The 20,074-nt window shown below is 60.1% G+C and overlaps 2 protein-coding genes across 4 annotated transcripts in view; both read left to right on the top strand.

Annotated features, from left to right (window-relative positions):
• Nucleotides 1-4,534, top strand: part of DAGLA (diacylglycerol lipase alpha) — a 68,565-nt gene extending 64,031 nt beyond the window's left edge. For both annotated transcript variants that reach the window (XM_081536702.1, XM_081536703.1), the window contains exon 20: nucleotides 1,083-4,534. In XM_081536702.1, the coding sequence (XP_081392828.1) occupies nucleotides 1,083-2,037 (955 nt within the window). In that variant the 3' untranslated portion in view covers nucleotides 2,038-4,534. The remainder of the gene's footprint in view (nucleotides 1-1,082) is intronic.
• A 5,892-nt stretch (nucleotides 4,535-10,426) lies between these two features.
• The window catches only part of MYRF (myelin regulatory factor), a 35,191-nt gene continuing 25,543 nt past the window's right edge, over nucleotides 10,427-20,074 (top strand). Inside the window, exon 1 of one of the 2 annotated variants that reach the window (XM_081536640.1) lies at nucleotides 10,427-10,595. In XM_081536640.1, coding sequence (XP_081392766.1) covers nucleotides 10,550-10,595 — 46 coding nt within the window. In that variant the 5' untranslated portion in view covers nucleotides 10,427-10,549. Of the gene's footprint in view, nucleotides 10,596-13,468; nucleotides 13,488-20,074 lie in introns of those variants that run through there. The other variant, XM_081536641.1, reaches the window with a different exon arrangement.

Here is a 20,074-nt window from a genome sequence, read left to right as displayed (position 1 = left end):
CCGCCTTCAATGTTTTCCAGCATCAGGGTCTTTTTCAGTGAGTCGGCTCTTTGCATCACGTATTAAAGCTTACATGTGTATATACTTGTGTTCACAGATAGTAGCTCTGAGTGTACAGAGCCACATACAGACAGACTCACATATAGGACACACACCAAGACAGCAGCCGACACACTTGTACGAACACAGGGATACGCTTGCACGGGCAGCCATGCATGTAAATGCACAGATGCACTGTACCCAGACCCAGCCACTCAGATACCTGGACCAGCTGACACGCAACCGCCTGGTATGCACGCTGCACACAGAAACAGAGGTGTGAGCACACTCTTTGGGGGCTCTTGAGGCGAGTGGGGCTCCTCCTTCCTCTCTGGGACCCTTCCCTCCCAGGTCGTGGGTCCAGGTGACACATCTGGCCCAGAGCTGTTGAGAAGGGTGCTGGTGGCTTCCCGGGCCTTGGTGGGCACACCTGGATGTCTCTCCCTGCTGCTGACCAGATGGGGGAGCCCGTGTCCGTGCAGCCACAGTAACCGCTGTTTCCCCGTCCCTGGACCTTCATTTACTCTCTGCAGGCTGGTGTGCGGAGCCTGGGGCTCCGGGGCCCCATCCAGCAGAGGGCTACACCCCCTGGGAGAGGTGGGAGGAACCCCAGGGTGAGGAAGGAAGTGACAGCAACTCGGAAGAGACCCCCTCTGGGTGCTGGCCCAGAGGGTGCTGGACCCGGTGGATGCGGCTCTCAGCTGTGCAGTCTCCCTCCCTGCCTTCCCTCCTTCCCTCTCTCCCCTTCACTTCTGCCTCCAGGGACCTGGGGCAGCCAGTGTCTCTTGGCCTCAGTCTCCTGGTCGGTACAATGGCACCAGTGCCCCCCCACCACCACCGCTGCCCTGCTCAGCCCTGCATCGACCCTCCTGTCTTCTATCTTGGGGTCTCCTGAGCTGGTTATAAAAATGAGGGTTCCCTGTGCCCAGAGCGTTCAACCACCTTCCCCTCCTCCCCTCCCCAAGTTCCCTCCAGCCAGAGGACCTGGGGGTGGGTCTCCCTGCCCCTCTGAGTCTCACCACTCCCTGCTCCCCATTCCACAGGAGCAAGTCCCAGTCTGAGATGAGCCTGGAGGGCTTCTCAGAGGGGCGGCTGCTCTCCCCCGTGGCAGCGGCCTCGGCAGCCCGCCAGGACCCGGTGGAGCTGCTGCTGCTGTCCACCCAGGAGCGGCTGGCGGCCGAGCTGCAGGCGCGGCGGGCGCCGCTGGCCACCATGGAGAGTCTGTCGGACACGGAGTCGCTGTACAGCTTCGACTCGCGCCGCTCCTCCGGCTTCCGCAGCATCCGCGGCTCGCCCAGCCTCCACGCTGTGCTGGAGCGCGACGAGGGCCACCTCTTCTACATCGACCCAGCCATCCCCGAGGAGAACCCGTCCCTGAGCTCACGCACCGAGCTGCTGGCGGCCGACAGCCTGTCCAAGCACTCGCAGGACACGCAGCCCCTGGAGGCCGCCCTGGGCAGCGGGGGCATCACCCCCGAGCGGCCCCCCAGCGCGGCGGCCAACGAGGAGCCAGAGGAAGGGGGCGGGGGGGCAGCCCCCCGCAGCGGAGAGCTGGCGCTGCAGGAGGGGCGCCTGGGGGACTCACCCAGCCCACAGGTGCTGGAGTTCGCCGAGTTCATCGACAGCCTCTTCAACCTGGACAGCAAGAGCAGTTCCTTCCAGGACCTCTACTGCATGGTGGTGCCCGAGAGCCCCACCAGCGACTATGCCGAAGGCCCCAAGTCCCCCAGCCAGCAGGAGATCCTGCTCCGAGCCCAGTTCGAGCCCAATCTGGTGCCCAAGCCCCCGAGGCTCTTCGCCGGCTCGGCCGACCCCTCCTCGGGCATCTCGCTGTCACCCTCCTTCCCACTCAGCTCCTCGGGCGAGCTCATGGACCTGACCCCCACGGGCCTCAGCAGCCAGGAGTGCCTGGTGGCGGACAAGGTCCGGACTTCTACCCCGGCCGGCCGCGGGGCCAGCCCCACCAAGCAGGATGACCTGGTCATCTCGGCACGCTAGCACCCAGGGGTGGCTACCGACCGTGGCCGAGGCCAGAGCAGGTGGCTCCTTCGGGCTCCCGGTGGCTGCCCCTCGGGCCGGGCAGCTTTGGGGAGAGGCCCCTCCTGGGCCAGTGTCGCCTCAGGCGTTGCGCACTGCTGCTGAGCTGGGGGGTCCTCCTCCCTACCTCAGCTTAGGACCCCCCCGGAGCCAAGGCAGCTGGGATCTGGGCCCTCCAGATAGGGAATGACAGGGAGGGCCGTGGAGCAGGGAGGAGGCTGCAGGGACAGCCTGCCAGGGGTGGGGCAGGGCCGCACTCTGCCCTCCCAGCCTGAGTGCCCCGCAACAGGGGCATCCTGGCACCCCCTATTCCGGGACAGGCCATGAGTATGCTGACTCCCCATCACTGCCCTCTGGCTGCTCTCCCAGGGCCGAGATGGAGAGTGGCCCCCTCCCCACATATTCTCATCTGTGGTCCAGGCTGGCACCTGCCCTGGCCACCCCGAGATCTGGTGCCTGCTGGCCAGCCCCCTGGGGTGACCCCCCCCACCAAGGTGGCCTGCAGTGCCGTGTATGTTTACAGAAGCTGCTGGGCTGGGCTCAGGATGTGTCCTGGGCTTGCAAGCCCCCCTCGCCCTTGCAATCGTGTGTTCAGCCGCCCCTTTCTAAGCAGGCAGGGGCCAGCCTCCACAGGGCCCAAGGCAGCCATGGGGCCTGGAGGTGGCCCATCCATCTCTGCTTGATGTCCTTCACGGTGATCCCTCTGTCAATGGGTCCCGAGTGCCCAGGCCTGCCTGTCCTGCCAGCCCGTTCCTTCCTGGCCTGCCTTCTACCCCCAGGATCCTGGCCACTCAAAAGGTGGAGGGCACAGGTGTGACAAGCCCTGGCTGCAGAGTCAGTGCCCTGGGCAGAAGGAAGGCCCCACCAAACCCCTCCCCCTTTTAATCACCTCAGGCCTCAGCACCCCAGGTCCTGGGATCTGAAACCAAACAAGCCTCCGCTCCCCGCAGCTTGCACTCCTTGCCCCCGGCACCAGGCTCTCTCCTGGGAGCTGGACTCTCTCCCCTCCCACCTGCCATGTCCTGTTGTCAGGAAGTGGGGCTGAGAGTAGGGTATTGTGGGACCTGGCTAGAGACCCGGGAGGGCCAGAGTCTTAGCCTGAGGCCTCCACAGCCTCCACTGGAGGGGCTCCTTCCCTGCTAGGTTGGGGAAGCATGGGGGATGGGGTGGAGACCCTGCCTGTCCCTGGAGGCCCAGCAGGGGGGTGGTGCATGCTGGGGTGGGGGCGTGTGTGTGCATGTGCATGAGTGTGCGCCATCCCTGAGAACGGGGTCGGGGTGGCTGGGGTGCCCTCCCCACCCTCCCCACCCTGCCTGCTGCCCCCCACCCCGGCCTGCCAAAACAACAGGCAGCGAACACAATGGGCGCCATGCAGCAGGGGCCATGGGACGAGCTCAGCTTCTGACACATTGTCCCCCTCAACTCGCCGGCCCCTCTGACCCCTGGTTTGGAAGACGGGCGTGTGCCGAGGCATTGACCGCCTGCTTGTGCCTTCATCTCCTCGGAGGCATGGTCCCCCCTACTCTGGGCCCACCCAAGGCCTCCCTGGGTTGCCTAGGGCTTCCTTCACCAAGACCCCCATCTCACAATCACTGGTACCTGGGACCCCTGCCCACCCTGCCACTTGGGGACAGAGACCTGGGAGCTGGGCCTCCCTCACCCTCTGTGACTCCCATCCTCATCAATCTCCCTCACCCACCATCAATCTCCTGCCCCTGCTGACCACACCCCACCCTCGGCCCCCTCGCACAGAAGCAAAATGGAATCAGTGGCTCTTAGAGTTAAAAAAAAAGACAAATCATAAATCAGAGTAAAGTTCCAACTAGCACCCCAGCCAATAGCAGGGGGACTTGGGATCTGGCCTTTTAATTCCTCCTCCACCAGGGTGGGCCTGGGACTTCTGAGGGGGCGTGGTGCCCACCCATGCCCAGGACTGAGCCATCAGGGACAGACTCCCCACCCCCGAGGCTGCAGCCGCACAGGGTTGCAGGCTTGGGGCTGGGGCAGGCTTGGACTCAGCCCTGGACGCCCCCGGGTCAGCCCACTCCCTCCCCACCTCGCCCCTGGAGGACGGGCCTGCTGCGTGTCTCCCTTCCTCCACGCACCACACTCGGGGGGGTCTGAGCCACCCCCCTCAGCCCAGCTCGGCTCAGACCAACCCCCCACTCTGTCCCCCAGACCCGCAGCACAAGGTCTCCCGGACGGCACTGGCCCGTCCTCCCAGGGGCCTGGGCGACCTCCATATGCAATCAGTAGTGAGAGCTGGGCCCCACAGACACTCATGCACTGTTTGTGCCATCCTCCCATGACTTTTTTTGTACCTAATGTATGAAAGATCCAAACTAATATTGCTGTAAAAAGGAGAGACAAATTAATATAGCTTATTCTATAAATATATCTGTATATAAAGGTTTCTGTATATTGTATAGAGCTGTGTATAAACTGGATGTAGAAGCACGCTGGCCGCCTGGAGTGACCTCTCTTCCCCACAGGTTGGGTGGGGGTGGACCTCAGTGGCAGACTGGCAGGAGAGGACCCACCCCCGGGAGGACCCACCCCCTGAGGTCGGCTGTCACTGCTGTCAATGCCCTGGTCCAGGACCACCCTTGGAGTCACAGTGAGAGGCCAGAAAACCCTTGAACCCGTTTGAATGGGGGCAGCCCCTTGTTGAGCCCGGCCTGTGTCAGACACGTGCCAGGGGATCTGTCTGACCTCGTTAGGGCCCTTTCTTCCCCCTGAGGAGTCTGGGACCCAGAGAGGATGGGGAACCAGGCAGGTCGGACAGTGCCTGCCCTTCCTCCCCACCCCGACTGCTGGAAGCCAGGGGTAGGGGGTGGCCGGTTGGTAAGGGCACTGAAAATCCCTGTCTGGGTAGCACTGGAACGCAGGGGCCACTGGAAGTCTTTGCTGAGGGCTTCCCTGTGAAGGTGTCTCAGTCGTGTCCGACTCTGCGATGCCATGGACTGTAGCCTGCCAGGCTCCTCTGTCCATGGGATTCTCCAGGCAAGTGGGTAGCCATTCCCTTCTCCAGGGAATCTTCCTGAGCCAGGGTTTCCCACATTGCAGGCAGATTCTTTACCGTCTGAGCCACCAGGGAAGCCCGTCTTGGCAGCACTCAGACCGGAACTCAGGATCTACTATCATGGAGACCTCCTAGCCCACCCTGCCTAGGGAGGGTGCAAAAGACCTGGTCAGGCCCAGGAACCCCCTTCCAGCCTGGCCCCAGGCCAGAGTGTCCTGATGAGCGGCTGCAAGGCCAGGGTGGGCAGGCGGCTGGGCCTCCTGCCAGCCCGGTGCCCAGGTCTGCCCCCTCCACACAGCAGATGGCGCTGTTCCTCCAGCCAGTCCCCAGGGGGCCTGCACCAGTGCCGCCCAGGCACTGACCAGCCAAGGTCTGACCAGACCTGGACCTTCCCCTCCCCACCCTGCTCCCCCTCCCAGCTCTGAGTGCAGACTGAGGGGGTGGGGAGGGTGACAGAGTGGTTCGGTCTTCCTCCAGGCCTCTTTGAACTGAAGAAACTGAGGCTACATAAAGGTGGAAAACTTCTCGAGGGCATCAGGCCGAGGGACAGATCTAGGACTAAAATCCAGGCCTTCCCAGACCTGGACGGTGGCCTCCACACTCGCCTAATGGTTTTCAGAGGTTCTTCGCACCTTGTGGTCTCATTTGGTTTGCAAATTATCCTATCAGGGGAGCAGAACAGACGCTGAGGATCAGAGAGGTTCTGTGACTTGCCTGAGTGTGGAAAGGTGAGAGCCTCTCATGAGGAGCGATTGGGGGAAGGACTGGAGAAGCGCCTTGCCTCCCAGACCCCACTCGGCACCCCAGATGGCCTGTCCCATCTCAGCTGGGAGGGAGGTGGGAGAGAGGTGACCCTCCAGGACCCCTTGCTCGCTGACTCCCTGGGTTCACGCTCACCACCCTTTGGGCCCTCCTCTCTTCCTCTGCAAAGTGGGCAGGTGCCAAGGGCTGTGTGAGTCCACAGGAGGCCCAGAGTCCTGCAGGCTGCAGTAGGGAGGGTTCTGTCCACAGCGCTCCACCCTCCCCTGGGCCAGCCTCCAGCCCGTTACTCATTAACCCTCATGTCCCTGCCTCCCTTTCCCCAGGGTTGCCTGCTGAGTGGCCGCCTCTTCCTGACCCTACTGCCCCCTCAAGGGCCAGCGCTGGGCTCTGGGAACTGACCTGGAATCAGAGAAAGCCTTATTTATCAATCACCTCCCTGGTACTTTACCTACACAGTGAGGTGGGAATAATGGGCTGACTCAGAGATGAAGGTGCTGAGGACGGGCCTTGCAGAATGGCTGAGCCAGCCCCAGGGACAGCTATGTCTGCCGGGCCAGCATGGAAATCTCAGTCCCTCACTCGTGTGGCGTGGTGAGGAGGGGGTACTGGCAGGGACTCCTCTCCACGGATGGGTTCCCTCAAGGTCCTGGTTACGCAAGGCTCTCTGGGGCTCCCTCACCGGCCTCAACCTTCTTCATTATGGAGTTGGAGGGTGGCAGCCTTGACTCTTCACTGAGCCCTGGAGTCTGGGACCTTTCAGCCACCCTACTCTCCCAGTGCAGAGACGAAGACCCCAAGGGACCACTGCTCCCTCGCTCAGTGGTTTAGTGGAGTCAGGGGAGACAGCAGGACTAGAACCCCCCAAGCGAGGCCAGCTCCCATGAGATGAACAGGAAGCCCCATCCCACCGCATGCATCTTCAAGGCTAACGCCGCCGAGAGCCAAAAACCCAGCCTGAGGAGTTGGGTGCTGGGGACAAAATACACATAGCCCCACCCACCCACTGCCAGGGCAAAGCATCGCTCACAGATGGGGACAGCTCTCTAACGGTAGACTTTTTGGGCACCACGTGGGATGTGGCAGGAAGACCTGCAGATGGGGGAGGCTTATAAAGAAGCTGATTTTCCAGGCGGTCCTGGGCAACTCCTAAAATAAATTCATTTTAAAAAATCACTCGGCGTAGGCGGGTGTCTACTTTGTCCGCAGGGCGGGCCTGACCCCGGTGGGGGAGGGGGCAGAGCAGAGAATAACAATTGTCTTAAGGGAGGCTGCAGAGGGGGAAAAACCTCTGGGGTGTATCAGCTGGAAAAGAATAGGCGTCTCAGTGTGGCCCTCTCCCTCCCTTGGTCGGGCCCCTGCGGGGGGAGCGCCAGTCAGCACACACAGCTGGGGCCTCCAGCAAAATCCATTTCTATATATCTAAGAGCAACAGCTCAGAGAGCGGCCCCCGGGGGACAAAACCTCATTGTGAGGTGCCCGCCGGCATGGGCACCCCCTCCCCCAGCCCCAGAACTGTCGTGGCATTGACCCTCCTCGGCAGGCCACCACGGGCCTGCTGACTGGGCCACATCTGGGGCTCAGGCCCCAGCCGTCCCCCCCAACCCCCCCAAGGCTGGCCGCTGGGGAGGAGGAGCAGGGTGGCCTGGGTGGGAACCACTTTGCAGGCTCTCATCGCCATCCCCATCCGGCAGCCCAGCTCGCCTCCCACCCCTCACTGTCCTCTGAGGTGCCACCGGTGGGCTGGCTAGACTGGCATCTTGATCTGCCAGTGAGTCCTCCCACCACCCCCTCCTTGGCCTCAGCTTCAGTTCTGTCGTCTGTCAGTCAGCGCTGAAGAAACAAAGCCTGAATAGTCACTGCAAGGACTGATGCTGAGGCTGAAGCTCCAATACATTGGCCACCTGATGCAATGAACTGACTTCCTGGAAAAGCCCCCGATGTTGGGAAAGATAGAAGGCAGGAGGAGAAAGGGGTGACAGGGGGTGAGATGGTTGGATGGCATCATCGGCTCAATGGACATGAGTTTGAGCAAGCTCTGGGAAATAGTGAAGGACGGGGAAGCCTGGCGTGCTGCAGTCCATGGGGCCGCAAAGAGTAGAACACAACTTAGCGACTTAACAACAACAAAAGAGTGCTGGGGTGCAATGGGTTTTTCCAGCGCCCTTGCTGTGTCTGAGGACCCAGGAAGGCTGTGAGCAGAGCCGCTCTGTATGTAGTGAGATGATTCACTGGGTCCGGGATTCCAGAATTCTCTGCTTCTGAGGTTTCAGAGTTCTAAGATTCCGCAGTTTGAAGACACCACCCTCCAGTCATTCGTTCATCACATCTATTAGTATTTTGAGCACCTACTGTGTGCCAAGTAGCATTTTTGGTGCTGAAGTTAGAGCGATGACCAAGCCAGAAAAAGCCCTTACCCTCATAGAGTTTCCGTTCTTGAGCGAGGAGAAGAATGATAACAAAGAGTAGATACAAACCTTTTATGTGGTGAGAAAGAAAGGCTTGGTAGGGGGACCTGGGCTTCCCAGGTGGCCCTAGTGGTAAAGAACCCGCCTGCTAGTACCGGAGACTTTAAGAGATGAGGATTCAATCCCTGGGTCAGGAAGATCCCCTGGAGGAGGGCATGGCAACCCACTCCAGTATTCTTGCCTGCAGAATCCTGTGGACAGAGGAGCCTGTGGGTTACAGCCCGCGGAGTTGCAAAGAGTTAGACACAACTGAGCGACTTAGCACTTATGCACACAGGGGGAATTGCTTTCAATAGGATGGCCAGTGAGGTGATGAGTGAGCTGAGACTGACTACTCCCAAGGAACCAGCTCAGGGGAACCAACATTGCAGACAGATGGAACAGTATGTGCCAAGGCCCTGTGGCAGGTGTGAGTCTGGCATGTTTGAGTGATGGTAAGGAGGACTTCTGGTGGCTGTGACTTAGCAACAGAGAGAAAAGTAGATGATGAGGTCAGCATTACAGGCAGGAGCAGGTCACACACGGCCTTGGAAACCAGGGTGGGAGTTTTGATATTGTTTTTGTTTTTTAAATTTTTATTGGAGTGTAATTGATTTACAATGTTTTGATAGTTTCTGCTGTATAGCAAAGTGAATCAGTTATACATGTGTGTGTGCTAAGTCCCTTTAGTCAAGTCTGACTCTTTGTGACCCTACAGACCATAGCCCATCAGGCTCCTCTGTCCGTGGGATTCTCCAGGCAAGAATACTGGAGTGGGTTGCCATTTCCTCTTCCAGGGGATCTTCCCAACCCAGGGATCGAATCCATGTCTCTTAAGTCTCCTGCATTGACAGGCAGGTTTCTCTATCACTAGCACAAACTGGGAAGCCTATCAGTTATACATACACAAATATAATGCCATTTGCAGGAGCATGGTAGGACCTAGATATTATTTTGAGTGCAAAGAGAAACCCCAGGTTTTAGGAAAGAAGTGACATGATCTGATTTACATTTTAAAAAGAGTGATTTGGGTGACTACCTGGCTGTCCAGTGTTTAAGACTGTGCTTTCCAACGCAGGGGTACGGGGGTAGAGGGGGTTCCATCCCTGGTTGGGGAACTAAGATCCCACATGCTGTGTGGCGTGGCCAAAGAATAAATAAACAATAAAAATAGGTAAACAACAAGAGTGATGTGGGAGGGTTATAGAGGAGATCAGTGGGGAGAGAGGCCGTGATGTTTGGCAAAAAAGAAATGAGAGGCGCTCACAGAGACGGAGACAGAGAGAGAAGGCTGGTGGATTCACTCAGAGGGGACCCTCCTGGATGACGGATGGGGCAGTTTCCCGGGTTAGCCAGGACCTGGCTCTGATGTTGCCTTCGACCCTAATCACTTTGAAACAGTTAGACCTGGACTGTCCAATACCGCAGCTACACATAAGCTATTTAAATTTGAACTAATTAAAATTAACTAAAAATTGAGAAGTCAGTTTCCCAGTCTCAACAGCCACTTTTCAAGTGCTCGGGGGCCAGATGTGGCTGGCGGCCACCCTGACGGAGGACAGAGGGATTCCCCCATCACTGCAAGGTTGCACAGGACAGACTTCCTCAGCCGGTACTGAACTTCACTGAGCCTCAGCATTCTCATCTGTAAAATCACATAATAGTGTATCCTTCGTAGGGTGCCTGAGAGGACGAACTCAGAGATGATTCCCGTAGAGCACGCAGGATAGGCCTGGCCCCGAACGAATGTTTGACAAATGCAAGTTATTATTGCTGAGATGGGCGTTGGGTCAGCAGAGGAAACGGGGGCTGTCCCTGAGGCTTGGTTCTGAACATCTAAGATTGAGAAGCCCGCTGTCTTCTCTTACCCCAGGGGCAGGCGGGGACTGCAGGGGTCCTGCCCTCTCGCAGCACAGGGGTCGGGCGGTGCAGCGATCCCCCAGCACCTCGATTAGGACCACCCCCCGCCCCCGCTGAGCGCCCCCTGGAGGAGCCGCGCCCGTCCTGCCCAGCGCGGGGCTGCGGAGGGCCGGCAGGGGGCGCGGCGCGCGGCCGGCGGGCGGGGCGCGTGCGGGGCGGGCAGGGGCCGGGCCAGGGCCGCGCTGGGGGCGAGCGCGGCGGCGGGCCGGGCGGGACCGCAGCGGGAGCCGAGCCGGGACTGTCGCGCTGGCCGCGCCGGCGATGCCGCGCCCCCGGGCCGGGCTGTAGCGGGGCCGGGGCGGAGTGCGCGCCGGGCAGGCCGGACATGGAGGTGGTGGACGAGACGGAGGCGCTGCAGCGCTTCTTCGAAGGTGAGGGACCGCGCGGGGCCGGCGGGACGGCGACTCTCTCGGGCTGGGAGCCCCCAACCCGGTCTCCCTGGGGACTGAGACCTCTGACTGTGCTTTCGCCACGCCAGGACCCCGCCAGAACGGCTCCTCTGTGCGGGGGGCCTCCTCCGTCTCCAGCAGGTTAATACCCACCTCTGCTGAACTTGGGCTCCCCCTCCTTGTGCACCGCCTCCCCCCCCAACACACACACAACTTCCTTGGAGCTGCGTCCCGTCCCTACTCAGCCCTCCTTCACGCCTTCCAGGACCCGCAGTCCTCTCTAAATTCTGACACTTCCCAACCCTGGGGATCGTCTCTGTGCTTCTCTGGAACCCACTCTAGGTTGGAGCCCCCAGCACGCCTTCTGGGGGTCTTCCATGCCTCTTAGTCTGGTACCCCAGCGTGCCTCCCAGAGACCCCCGCCTAACGACCCAGGCGCCCTGCCGTGACTTTCAGGTTGGCACCCTGCTCCCGCTCCCCCCTGCCTGACTCCTAGGAGCTGGGACCTGCCCCATGGTGCTCCCCGGAGCCTACGACCCCCCTCAAGATGGGGAGACCCTCTTCAGGACCATCACCCACCTTCTCCAAGGCCGCCCCCTCCCCCACGGCTGAACTTTCCCTGGAAGCAGCTACCCCTCCCCTACTTGGGGCTGGGGGACCCCTCTCCGGCATTCCTCTGTGGGCGGGATTCCCCCCCCCCCCTTCCAATGCTCTCCTTGGGCTGGAACCTTCTTGAAGTTGGCACCACCACCCCCCTACCCCCATCCCGTTAGCCACCTCCGCCCTCTGAGACCCTCTGGCTGCCTCCTGCTAACCCGTTGAGGGTCCTCTGGGCTGTGTCTCACACCTGTCCCTGGAGCTCTGCCCCCTCAGACAGTGCCCCTGTCCCAGGAGTGACCTCTTCTCCTCACCTTGACCCTACAGGACCCTTGCCAGGGCTGGGATCTACACACACCCTACAGTGTTTTCTTCTGCCCTCTCCCCGCTCCTGAGCAGTGGTTTTGGGGGCGCTGCACCCTTCATCTCGCCAACTCCTCTCCCCTTTTCCTGAGTAGCCTCCGCCCCTCCTCCAGGCTGTCCCCCTCCTGGGTGCTGAGTTCAGGAGGGAAGAGACAGTGGGGGAGGGGGACAGGCACAGGCTGACATCCCCCAGCTTCTCAGACCCTTGCTGGAACATCTAGCCAGACCTTCTGGGTCCTTTTGTGTCCCTCTCCACCCACCTCGGTTGCCCACCCTCTGCCCCTACCCGCTCCCCAGTGCCTGAGCCCATATTCTGCACCTCACTGCCTTCAGAATGCAAAACTCGATGATCCAGAACCTTCCATCAGTGTGAACCTGCCCCTGGCGAGTTGCGGATGGCCCACAGGGCACACAGGGCAGGGAATTAGGGCCCAGGTTTCAAGCCCAGCATCCAGATCCCTTTGGAGTCCGGTGAGGGAGCGAGGAAGTCCTTTCTTTGGCTCAGTTTCTCCCTGTGACTTCCGGGGGGGGTGAGAGTGGGAGCCTTTGTGCACTCTGCTTGCTGCCTCCCCGGCCGGAAGTCACAGACAGGGAGAAAGCTTGCTGAACAGCCCAGGTAAGGGCATTCCCAAGCCTCAGGCCTGCCCACTCCAGTTTTTGGGACCCCCAGCAGCCCCAGATCCAAGAAGTCAGGTTGGGACTAGGTTGAATGGTTGATCCTGAGTGGTTCAGCCATTTGAGGGTCCTGACATTTCCCATCGGTCCCAGGGTCTCTGGTCCTCCCCAGCTCCTGTTCATCCTTTAGGAGCCTTGAGGGGCTTTATGGGGACCCTGGGGAGGTAGGAACGGGACATTCGTCCTTGCTTGTGGGCTACTCTTTTGGGGGTGCCCTGAGCATGCCAGACGTCCCAGTGACTCACAAGCCAGACCCCCTTGCTTCCTGCAGATATCCCCACGCCTCCTCCCCCAGGACCCTGGGCCCGGGGAAAGGGGTGGGCCTGGCTGGCCCAGGCTCCCTGTCTCTGGAGCCAAACTTTCCCTCCTGGCCGTGGGTGGGGGGTGGGGGTGGGGGCTGACGCCACGGCTCAGCCATGCGGCTGGCCTGGCTGGCCTGGCGGGGAGGCTGTGCTGCTCCCTCCAGAGAGATAAGAGGAGACTCAAGAATGTCTGTGGAGAGAGCCAGGGGCTGGAAAAGTGCTCCCAGAGCCTGCGATGGGGGGAAGGTGGGGCAGGCGCTGAGGGCTGGGGTCTCCCTGGCAGCTTGGTTGGGGAAGGCCTGGCCGGGAATCTGGTGGGCAGTGGCACGTGGAGGACTCAGTGTGGGTGTTAGGGAGCCCCTGGGTGGGGTGGGGGGTGTGCTGGTGAGTGTGCTCATGAGTGGAAGTGTGAAAGTGTGGGCAGCGGTGCTGTTGTGATCGTGGCAGATGTGTTGTTCCATGGGGAGGGAGGAGACACGATGCGTATGTCCCTTGGGGCTGGGGGACACCTGGCTCTCATCCCGGGTCCTGCTTGGTGTGGTCACCCCCCAGGACAGTGGGTAAATAGGCGCAAGGTCTGTGCTTTCAGCTCTGGGCTTGGAGCCGGGAGAGGGTTTGACTGAAGGGGGCAGGGCATGCCCAGGCCCCTCGTGTGACATGGCCCCCTCTCCAGGCACATTAGGTGTGTGTCCTGGGTCCTGCCCGCAAAGTGTGGGGGGCCAGGCTGTACCTGGCCCCAGGGTGGGGGGCTGGAGGCTAAGGCGCTTTGAGCCTCAGGTGGGAGGCTGGGACAGGGCGGCCCCCTCGAGGCTGGTACAGCCGGGCCCCCGTGACCGCCTTGCTAATCCCCTAGAGGGAGGCTGCGGCCGCCCAGACCCGCGGGCAGAGGGCCTGCAGAGAGTGGACCCTCCGGGCACGATGCACTGGCTCCCAGCAGGTAACCAGGACACAGCGGCAGATGTCCTCCTCATCACGTTGACCGGTTGGGGCCTGGGGCTCCCAGAGCTGGTCAGGGCCAGGACCAGGGGGCGTCGGAGGATCCCTATGGGGTCTTAGAGGTTGTGGGGTGGGCTCAGCCACTGAGAGCTGTGTGGCCCTCTCTGGACCCCTTTTCCTCACCTGCAAGACAGGAGTGGGTGGCAGAGAAGGTCTTGATGTGGCCCTGGGCTCTGATGAGCCTTCTCCTCCAGCCCTGGGGAGGAGGGATGTTTTAGAAGGCAGAGGGTGCTGGCCTCTGGCTCCAGGGACACATGGGGAGTGAGTGAACAGCGGTCAGCCCTCAGAAAGCCGGTGGGGATGGAGGAAGCGACTGAGCGGAGCTGGGCTGCCAGCATGTGCTGGAGAGGCCACCCAGAGGCTGAGGTGCCTCCCCTGGCCTCTAGAGCCCTGCGAGGGTTGGAGGTGGGAGCCAGGTTTTCACTCCTTCCAGACATGATGGGAAGCTTGGGCTGGTGACTTCCCTTCTCTGGCTTCATGTCCCCTACCTGCCTGGGGTAGGCAGGTAGGCTGGACCAGAGCAGGGGCTTCCAGTGTGATTCTTTTTAGCCACCAAACAAAGGCAAACTCCTGACCTCGCAATAGGACATATACACTGGACACGGGGGGAGGGGGCGCTGGGCTCCTCACCGACCCCAGAACACCAGATCCTGGTTTTGACCCTTCCTCAGCTCTGGGATGGGGAGGGGAGGGATGGCATTGGCCCACTTTCCCCAGGGCCCAAGACTGTGGCTCCGAGAGAAGGGGGTCAGCCCGGGTGAACCAGGGCTGATACCCAGGCCTCAGCACGCCCCGTCGCCAGGGCCTTGGGGAGGGAGGGTGACTTTCCTATGGGGACCAGCCCCTCTGCCTCCAGAGGAGGCCCCCAGGGAGCCCAGCTGACCACTCATGGGAGAGGACACCCACCGTGGACGGGAGTCTGGGGCTGAGATGCGGTCTGTGACCAGGCATTGTGCCCGAGTCCACCTGTCTACAGTGAGCCCTGGGGAGTCAGTGGGTGAGGGAGACCACCAGACCCCTGACTCTCAAGGGGATGAGATGGGGTGCCTCCTGAGTCTGCCTAGAGCCCCTCTGGAGGACTCCTGTTCCAGCCCCACCACCCTAGGTCCTGACCCCAGCTGGAGGGGAAGTGGTAGGTAGTGGGGGCGGTGGGGGGCAGCCTGACTCATCCCCCTGTTCTCAGCACCCAGCGCAGGGCCGCATGGGGTGGGAGGGGGCAGGAGATGGAAGCAACAATGACCTTGTGAACAGAGGCAGGGTCGGGGGCCCGGCTCAGCGCAGAAGAGTGGACCAGGCTGCTTCCAGCCTGCCAACCCCAGGGCCTCTCCTGAGTCTGGGGGCCTGGGCAGAGGGCCCCTGGAGGTCTTAGGCAGAGCCAAGCAGGGTGCTGGGGGGAAAGATAGGTTGCTCTGGGCAGGACGGCCCCTTCCTGGGGAACTGGCCCCCGCTCCCTTACTCCTCACAGGACCGGGGGCCCTGGCAGCAGAGGCTGCTGGGTAACTGCCCAGCAGGGGCTGCTGATTGGCTGCTGCCCTTGGACTTTGCCCACTCGATAAGGATGGGGAGAAGAAATCATTAACTGAATTATTAACCGGGGTTGGCCCCGCCCTAACCAGGCTGCATGCCCTTTTTCTCCCACGTTCTTCCTTTTCACCGAGCCCTCCTCTGGGCCTCAGTTTCCCCCACAGCCTGGGTGTGTGTATGGAGGGGCATCCTCTCCTGTCTTGGTCTCCAGCCCCTGCTGCCAGCATGTTAGGCAGCCCCTTGAGCCCATGTGGGTCTCAGCATTCACTGAGGTGGGCTGTGGGTCTGTCCTTAGCTCTGCTGCTAATCCTTCTCCTGGTCCTGTCCCTAAACCTCTTTGTGCCTCCACCTTCCCATCTGTAGAATGGGAACACAGCTGTAGGCATTGTACCTGCCTCTCAGGGTTTCCGTGGGGATTAGGTAAAGGGGGTCTGGGACGGTGCCTGGTGGGGTACCGCTCCAGGACTGTAACCTGGACTGTGATTGTTCTCCCCTGGGAGGCTCACACCAGGTACTATGCTCCCCGCTTTATCGGTCCAAGGGTAGGTCGGTACCCCCAACGTTGGACTGGGGCCTGTGGCTGGTGCTGTGTGTCTTGGGAAAGCCCCTCACCCTCTCTGGGCTGCTCATTCCAGGGCTGAAGGGAAGCTGTCACCTCGTTGAGCACCCTGTACTCAGAGGCCGCTCCATGGCCCTGCCTGGTCCTGATACCACTCCTGGTTCCCAGTGCCTCCAGCGGGGGGCCTGCCCCACCCTCCAGCTCAGAGATGAGGAACTTGGGCTGGTGGCTGGGGGAAGGGGCTTGACCATCCTTTGTTTTTGCTGCCCGCACCCAGGCCGGAGGTTTAGGTGTGTGTTGTCTCTCGGGAGTCCTGGGGCCCTATGGAAGTGCGGCTGGGGTCCCCTCACTTCTGAGAGGGGGCTGCTGAGGTAGGAGGAGGAGGCGATGGGGCAGGCTCACTCAGGGCGGCTGTGACAGAGCTGGATGGGATCCTGTCTCCTGACCTGCAGCCCGTCACAGCTGGGTACTGGCTTGGAGTGGGGAGGGAGGGGGCCTCTCATCTGTATGCTGGGGGTCCTGACCCATCACCCCTGGGTGACTGCTGTCCAGCCCCTGGACCTCTCTGGGTCTCAGACCCCTCACTCAGATGGTCAAGGTTGTCTGATAGAAGCAGTGAGACCCCAAGACTGTTGAGGCTGGAGGAAGGAAGGAAGGGAAAATTCTGGATCGAGGAGCAATTGACTCCTAAGCAGCCCCTGGCCTGGACCACGGACAGTGGGCTTCAGGGCTTCCGGGCCTCTCCCTGCCTCCTTGCTCATCGGTGGGAAAGGTTTTCCTCCATCTGACCTAGATCCCTCCGGCCCCACTAATGCACAACCACAGCTTCTGTCTCTTGGAGGAGCTTGGGGACCCACCCCCCTCACTCCCCTCTTCATCACCTCAGTCTCCCGTGCTCCCTTCTCCCCGCTGTGGTTCTTCTCCTGGGGTCTGTGGTCTTGGGGGGTTAGGGGGGAATCCTTATCCCCTGCTTTGCTAACTTGGAGGGGGCTGCCTTTGGTGATGGAGTTGGACTGGCTTCACCTGGAGCTGATGGGGAGGTGTGCTGGCCTGGGCCTGCCTCGGGTCAGCAAGCACTGTAGTCACGCGTGCGTGCTCACTCAGTCGTGTCTGACTGTCTGCGATCCTACGGACTGTAGCCCGCCAGGCTCCTCTATGGCGTTTTCCCGGCAAGAAGACTGGAGTGGGTTGCCATTTCCTCCTCCAGGGAATCTTCCCGACCCAGGGATTAAGCCCACACCTCCTGAGTCTCCTTCACTGCAGGCAGATTCTTTACATGCTGAGCCACCGGGGAAGCACTGTGGGCAAGAGTGTAGAAATGTGAGGTGTGTTGAGATGTGAACATGCCTCAGGGCCTTTGCACTGGCTCCCCACTGCCTGGAATGCTCTTCCCTGTTGTCCGTGTGGCTCACCTCCTCCCTGTCTTTGCTCTGTGAAGCCTTCCCTGCTATCCTGCTTAAAATCGCAACTCCTCCTCACTCTCCTAGCACCCCAACCCCATCTCCCTGCTTTATTGTCTCCATAGCATTTGTCACCTTCTAAAATGCTGTGCGGTACCCATCTATCTTGTCACCTGACTCTGCATCCAGAATGTCAGCTCCATGTAGGCAGGAGGTTTTTTATTTTTATTTTTTTAAGGAAAGTTTAATTTATATGTACAGCCAATAAATCTGATACAGAAGAGGGGACTGAGACAGGCCGGGAGTGGGTGTGAAGAGACCGGGAGAAGGGCAGCCAGAAAGTGAAGGGGAGCCAAGGGGAAGTGGGGGGTTCCTCGTGCAAACTGCCACCCTCCCCAGGCCCTCTTGGGAAAGAGGGTGTGCCCACGTCTCCCCAGCTTGCCCTTCGCTATTTTGCTCTGGTCCCAAAGGCAAGGTCGTCCCCTGACTAGGCCCCCTCCCTGGCCCATGAATGGGACAAGGCAGGAGGCTTTATCTGTTTACTGCTTCATCTCTGGAGCCTACCATCATGACTGATACATAGTAGATGCTCAGTAAATAATGGTGTGAATGTATGAATGAGCATACTTGGAACATGCAGGTGTGTGCACATGTGTGTGTCAGTGTTTGGCGTGTGTTCCTCTGCATAGGTGTATATTTGGATGTACACGATCATGTATGTGCCAGTGGATACCTGCCTGGGAGTGTGCCCTTGTGTGCACACGTGCATGTGAGGCCTGCTGGTGTGTGCACACAAATGGGCCTAGGTGACCCTGGTAAGCCCACCCCGAGCTGCAAGGTACCTATTTTATCTCTGTGGGGAGGGGTCTTCCCCAGCCTGCCTGGCCTGGTCACTGTGGGAAAAGGTTGGGGGTTGCAGAGCAAAGTAGAAATCCCTAGGGACCAATGCGGTTTCCCTAAGAAGGGGCCACAGCTGCTGGGTCCAGCTCTGTTGAACCTGGCTTGGGAGCATCTCGGGGCTGAGAGTTCAGCCTTGTGTGGATCTGAGGACAGGGTGGCAGCTGTGTGGGGACCCAAGGAGGACACAGCTATACCCCAGAGGGGGCTAAAGATTTCAGGTCCCCTGGAGTAGAAGGGTCTCTGCAGACAGGATGCAGGACTCGACTGCATTTTTGACAAGAAGTTGAGAGGGAACAAAGACAACCGTGGATCAGATTTAAGGACCTGCTGGCAATGACTCCAGAGCCACATCCTTGTCATTCAGCCCCAGGCTAACTGGGGATTTGATGCTGAGATGCAGAGGGTAGCTTGCAGAATCAAGCATTTGACCTGAAGGCATTTTGGGTGAGAAGGCTCTGGTCACAATCTGAAGCCTGAATTAGTTATCATATATTAATCCTAGGTCATATTAATAAAGATAGAAAGTCCAGACCAAGGGAGGTGAGAGCCCATGTGCCCTGTCCCAGTGGGAACTAGTTTGGCACACGTTGGTCAGCTCAGTCAATATTGGGAGATGAAACCACAGCACTGGGGGCCCTCTGTGAGTGGGGTGATTGCAGAAGGACTGCCAGGGCAGGCAGGCAGTCACAGAAGTCTTACCCACTGGAGTGGGGATGGCTAGAGCCAAGTCCTGGAGGCTGGACTATGCCACAGGAGTGCCAGAATAACAACATGGCACTGGTTGTGCCTGGGCAGGAAAGGAGACGGGAGTCCCAAGGTTGATGGAGGCAGGATAGTTAACGCTGACTGAGGAATGGCCTCCTGGGGTGAGGAGCTCTCCCACCATCTCATTGAAGACTCACGACCACCCCATGATGCAGGAATCTTCTGCACTTGAGAGAGAAGGAAGCTAAGGCCCAGAGAGGTCAGGCCACTTACTGAGGGTCACACAGCAATGAAGGAGGGGCCCACATTACCAACCAGGTCTCTTTGACCCCAGGGGTCCATTTAGGGTGTTATGGTAGTGCCAAGGTAGGCAGTCTCCCGACCATTGCTACCCTGGCCCAGCCCTTGTCTGGAGGCAGGATCCCTGGCGTGGACACTTGACAGAGAGAGGACAGACCTGTGCCCTGATAGCCCCAGGTTCCGATCAGCTAGGCCCGGCCGGCATCCTTAGGCCCTGGCCTGCCCTGCCCACAGCCACGTGGCCGACGGGATTTCCGCCATGTTTGGGGCATGAATTGACAAGTGCCCCATTGACGGGTGGGGGGGAGGGTGTGGACAGGGCACAAGCCTCCCACTGTGCCGTGTCCCCACCCTCCCCCGTTCCTCGGGACAATGGCCGAGACTCAGCCAGCGGCCACAGCTGGTGGTGAGGGGGCGTGAGCATGAGGGGGGAGGAAGGGAAGGGTCCAGGGTGGAGGACCACCTGGGCCCCCACCCGCCCTCAGCCCGCACCTGGCTTGTGTCCCCTGGGTTCCCCTTCTGCCCAGCTGGGTGGCCTTAGAGGGAGGAGGAGAGAGGAGGGCAGGGGGCTTCCTTCCCACAGCCCTGATCCCTGTCTCCCTGGGAAGGAGCAGTGTCTGGCTCCTGTTAAAAGCAGGTAATAAAGGGCCTAATTAATGAGGAGCAGCTGGGGTGCATAGCTCAGTGGGGCAGGGGCGGTGCCTGGAGGGGCACTGTCTAGCCCTGGACCCTGACCGCAGCACAGCCAGGTGGAGGTCCCCAGACCCAGGCAGGCCTGGTTCCAGGGCCCCGCTTGCCACTCTGCTCGTTCATCCCGTGAACATTTATTTTGTGCCTACGGTATGCTTAGATGCTAAAGCCACAGAGGGCAGAATAGGGAGGACTCAGCCCAGCTGCCATACCTGCAAGGCAGCAGAAAGGCGTTTATCTTTTCTGAGCCGTGGTTTCCTCATCTGTGAAACAGGGAACAAGAAAACCACCTACCCCGTCGGATTGTTATAAGAATTATATATGAGTTATATATGGTCCAGTGGTCAAGACCCAGTGCTTCCAACGCAGGGGGCATGGGATCAATCCCTAGTTGAGGAAATAAGATCCCACATGCCGTGCAGCCAAAAAAAAAAAAAGCTGTATGAAGTG

This window comes from Giraffa tippelskirchi, chromosome 10 (assembly GCF_054371585.1).
Source record: "Giraffa tippelskirchi isolate mGirTip1 chromosome 10, T2T-mGirTip1v1.2.pri, whole genome shotgun sequence".
In the NCBI taxonomy this organism is placed as follows: Eukaryota; Metazoa; Chordata; class Mammalia; order Artiodactyla; family Giraffidae; genus Giraffa; species Giraffa tippelskirchi.
This window is presented reverse-complemented; position numbering and strand designations above follow the sequence as displayed.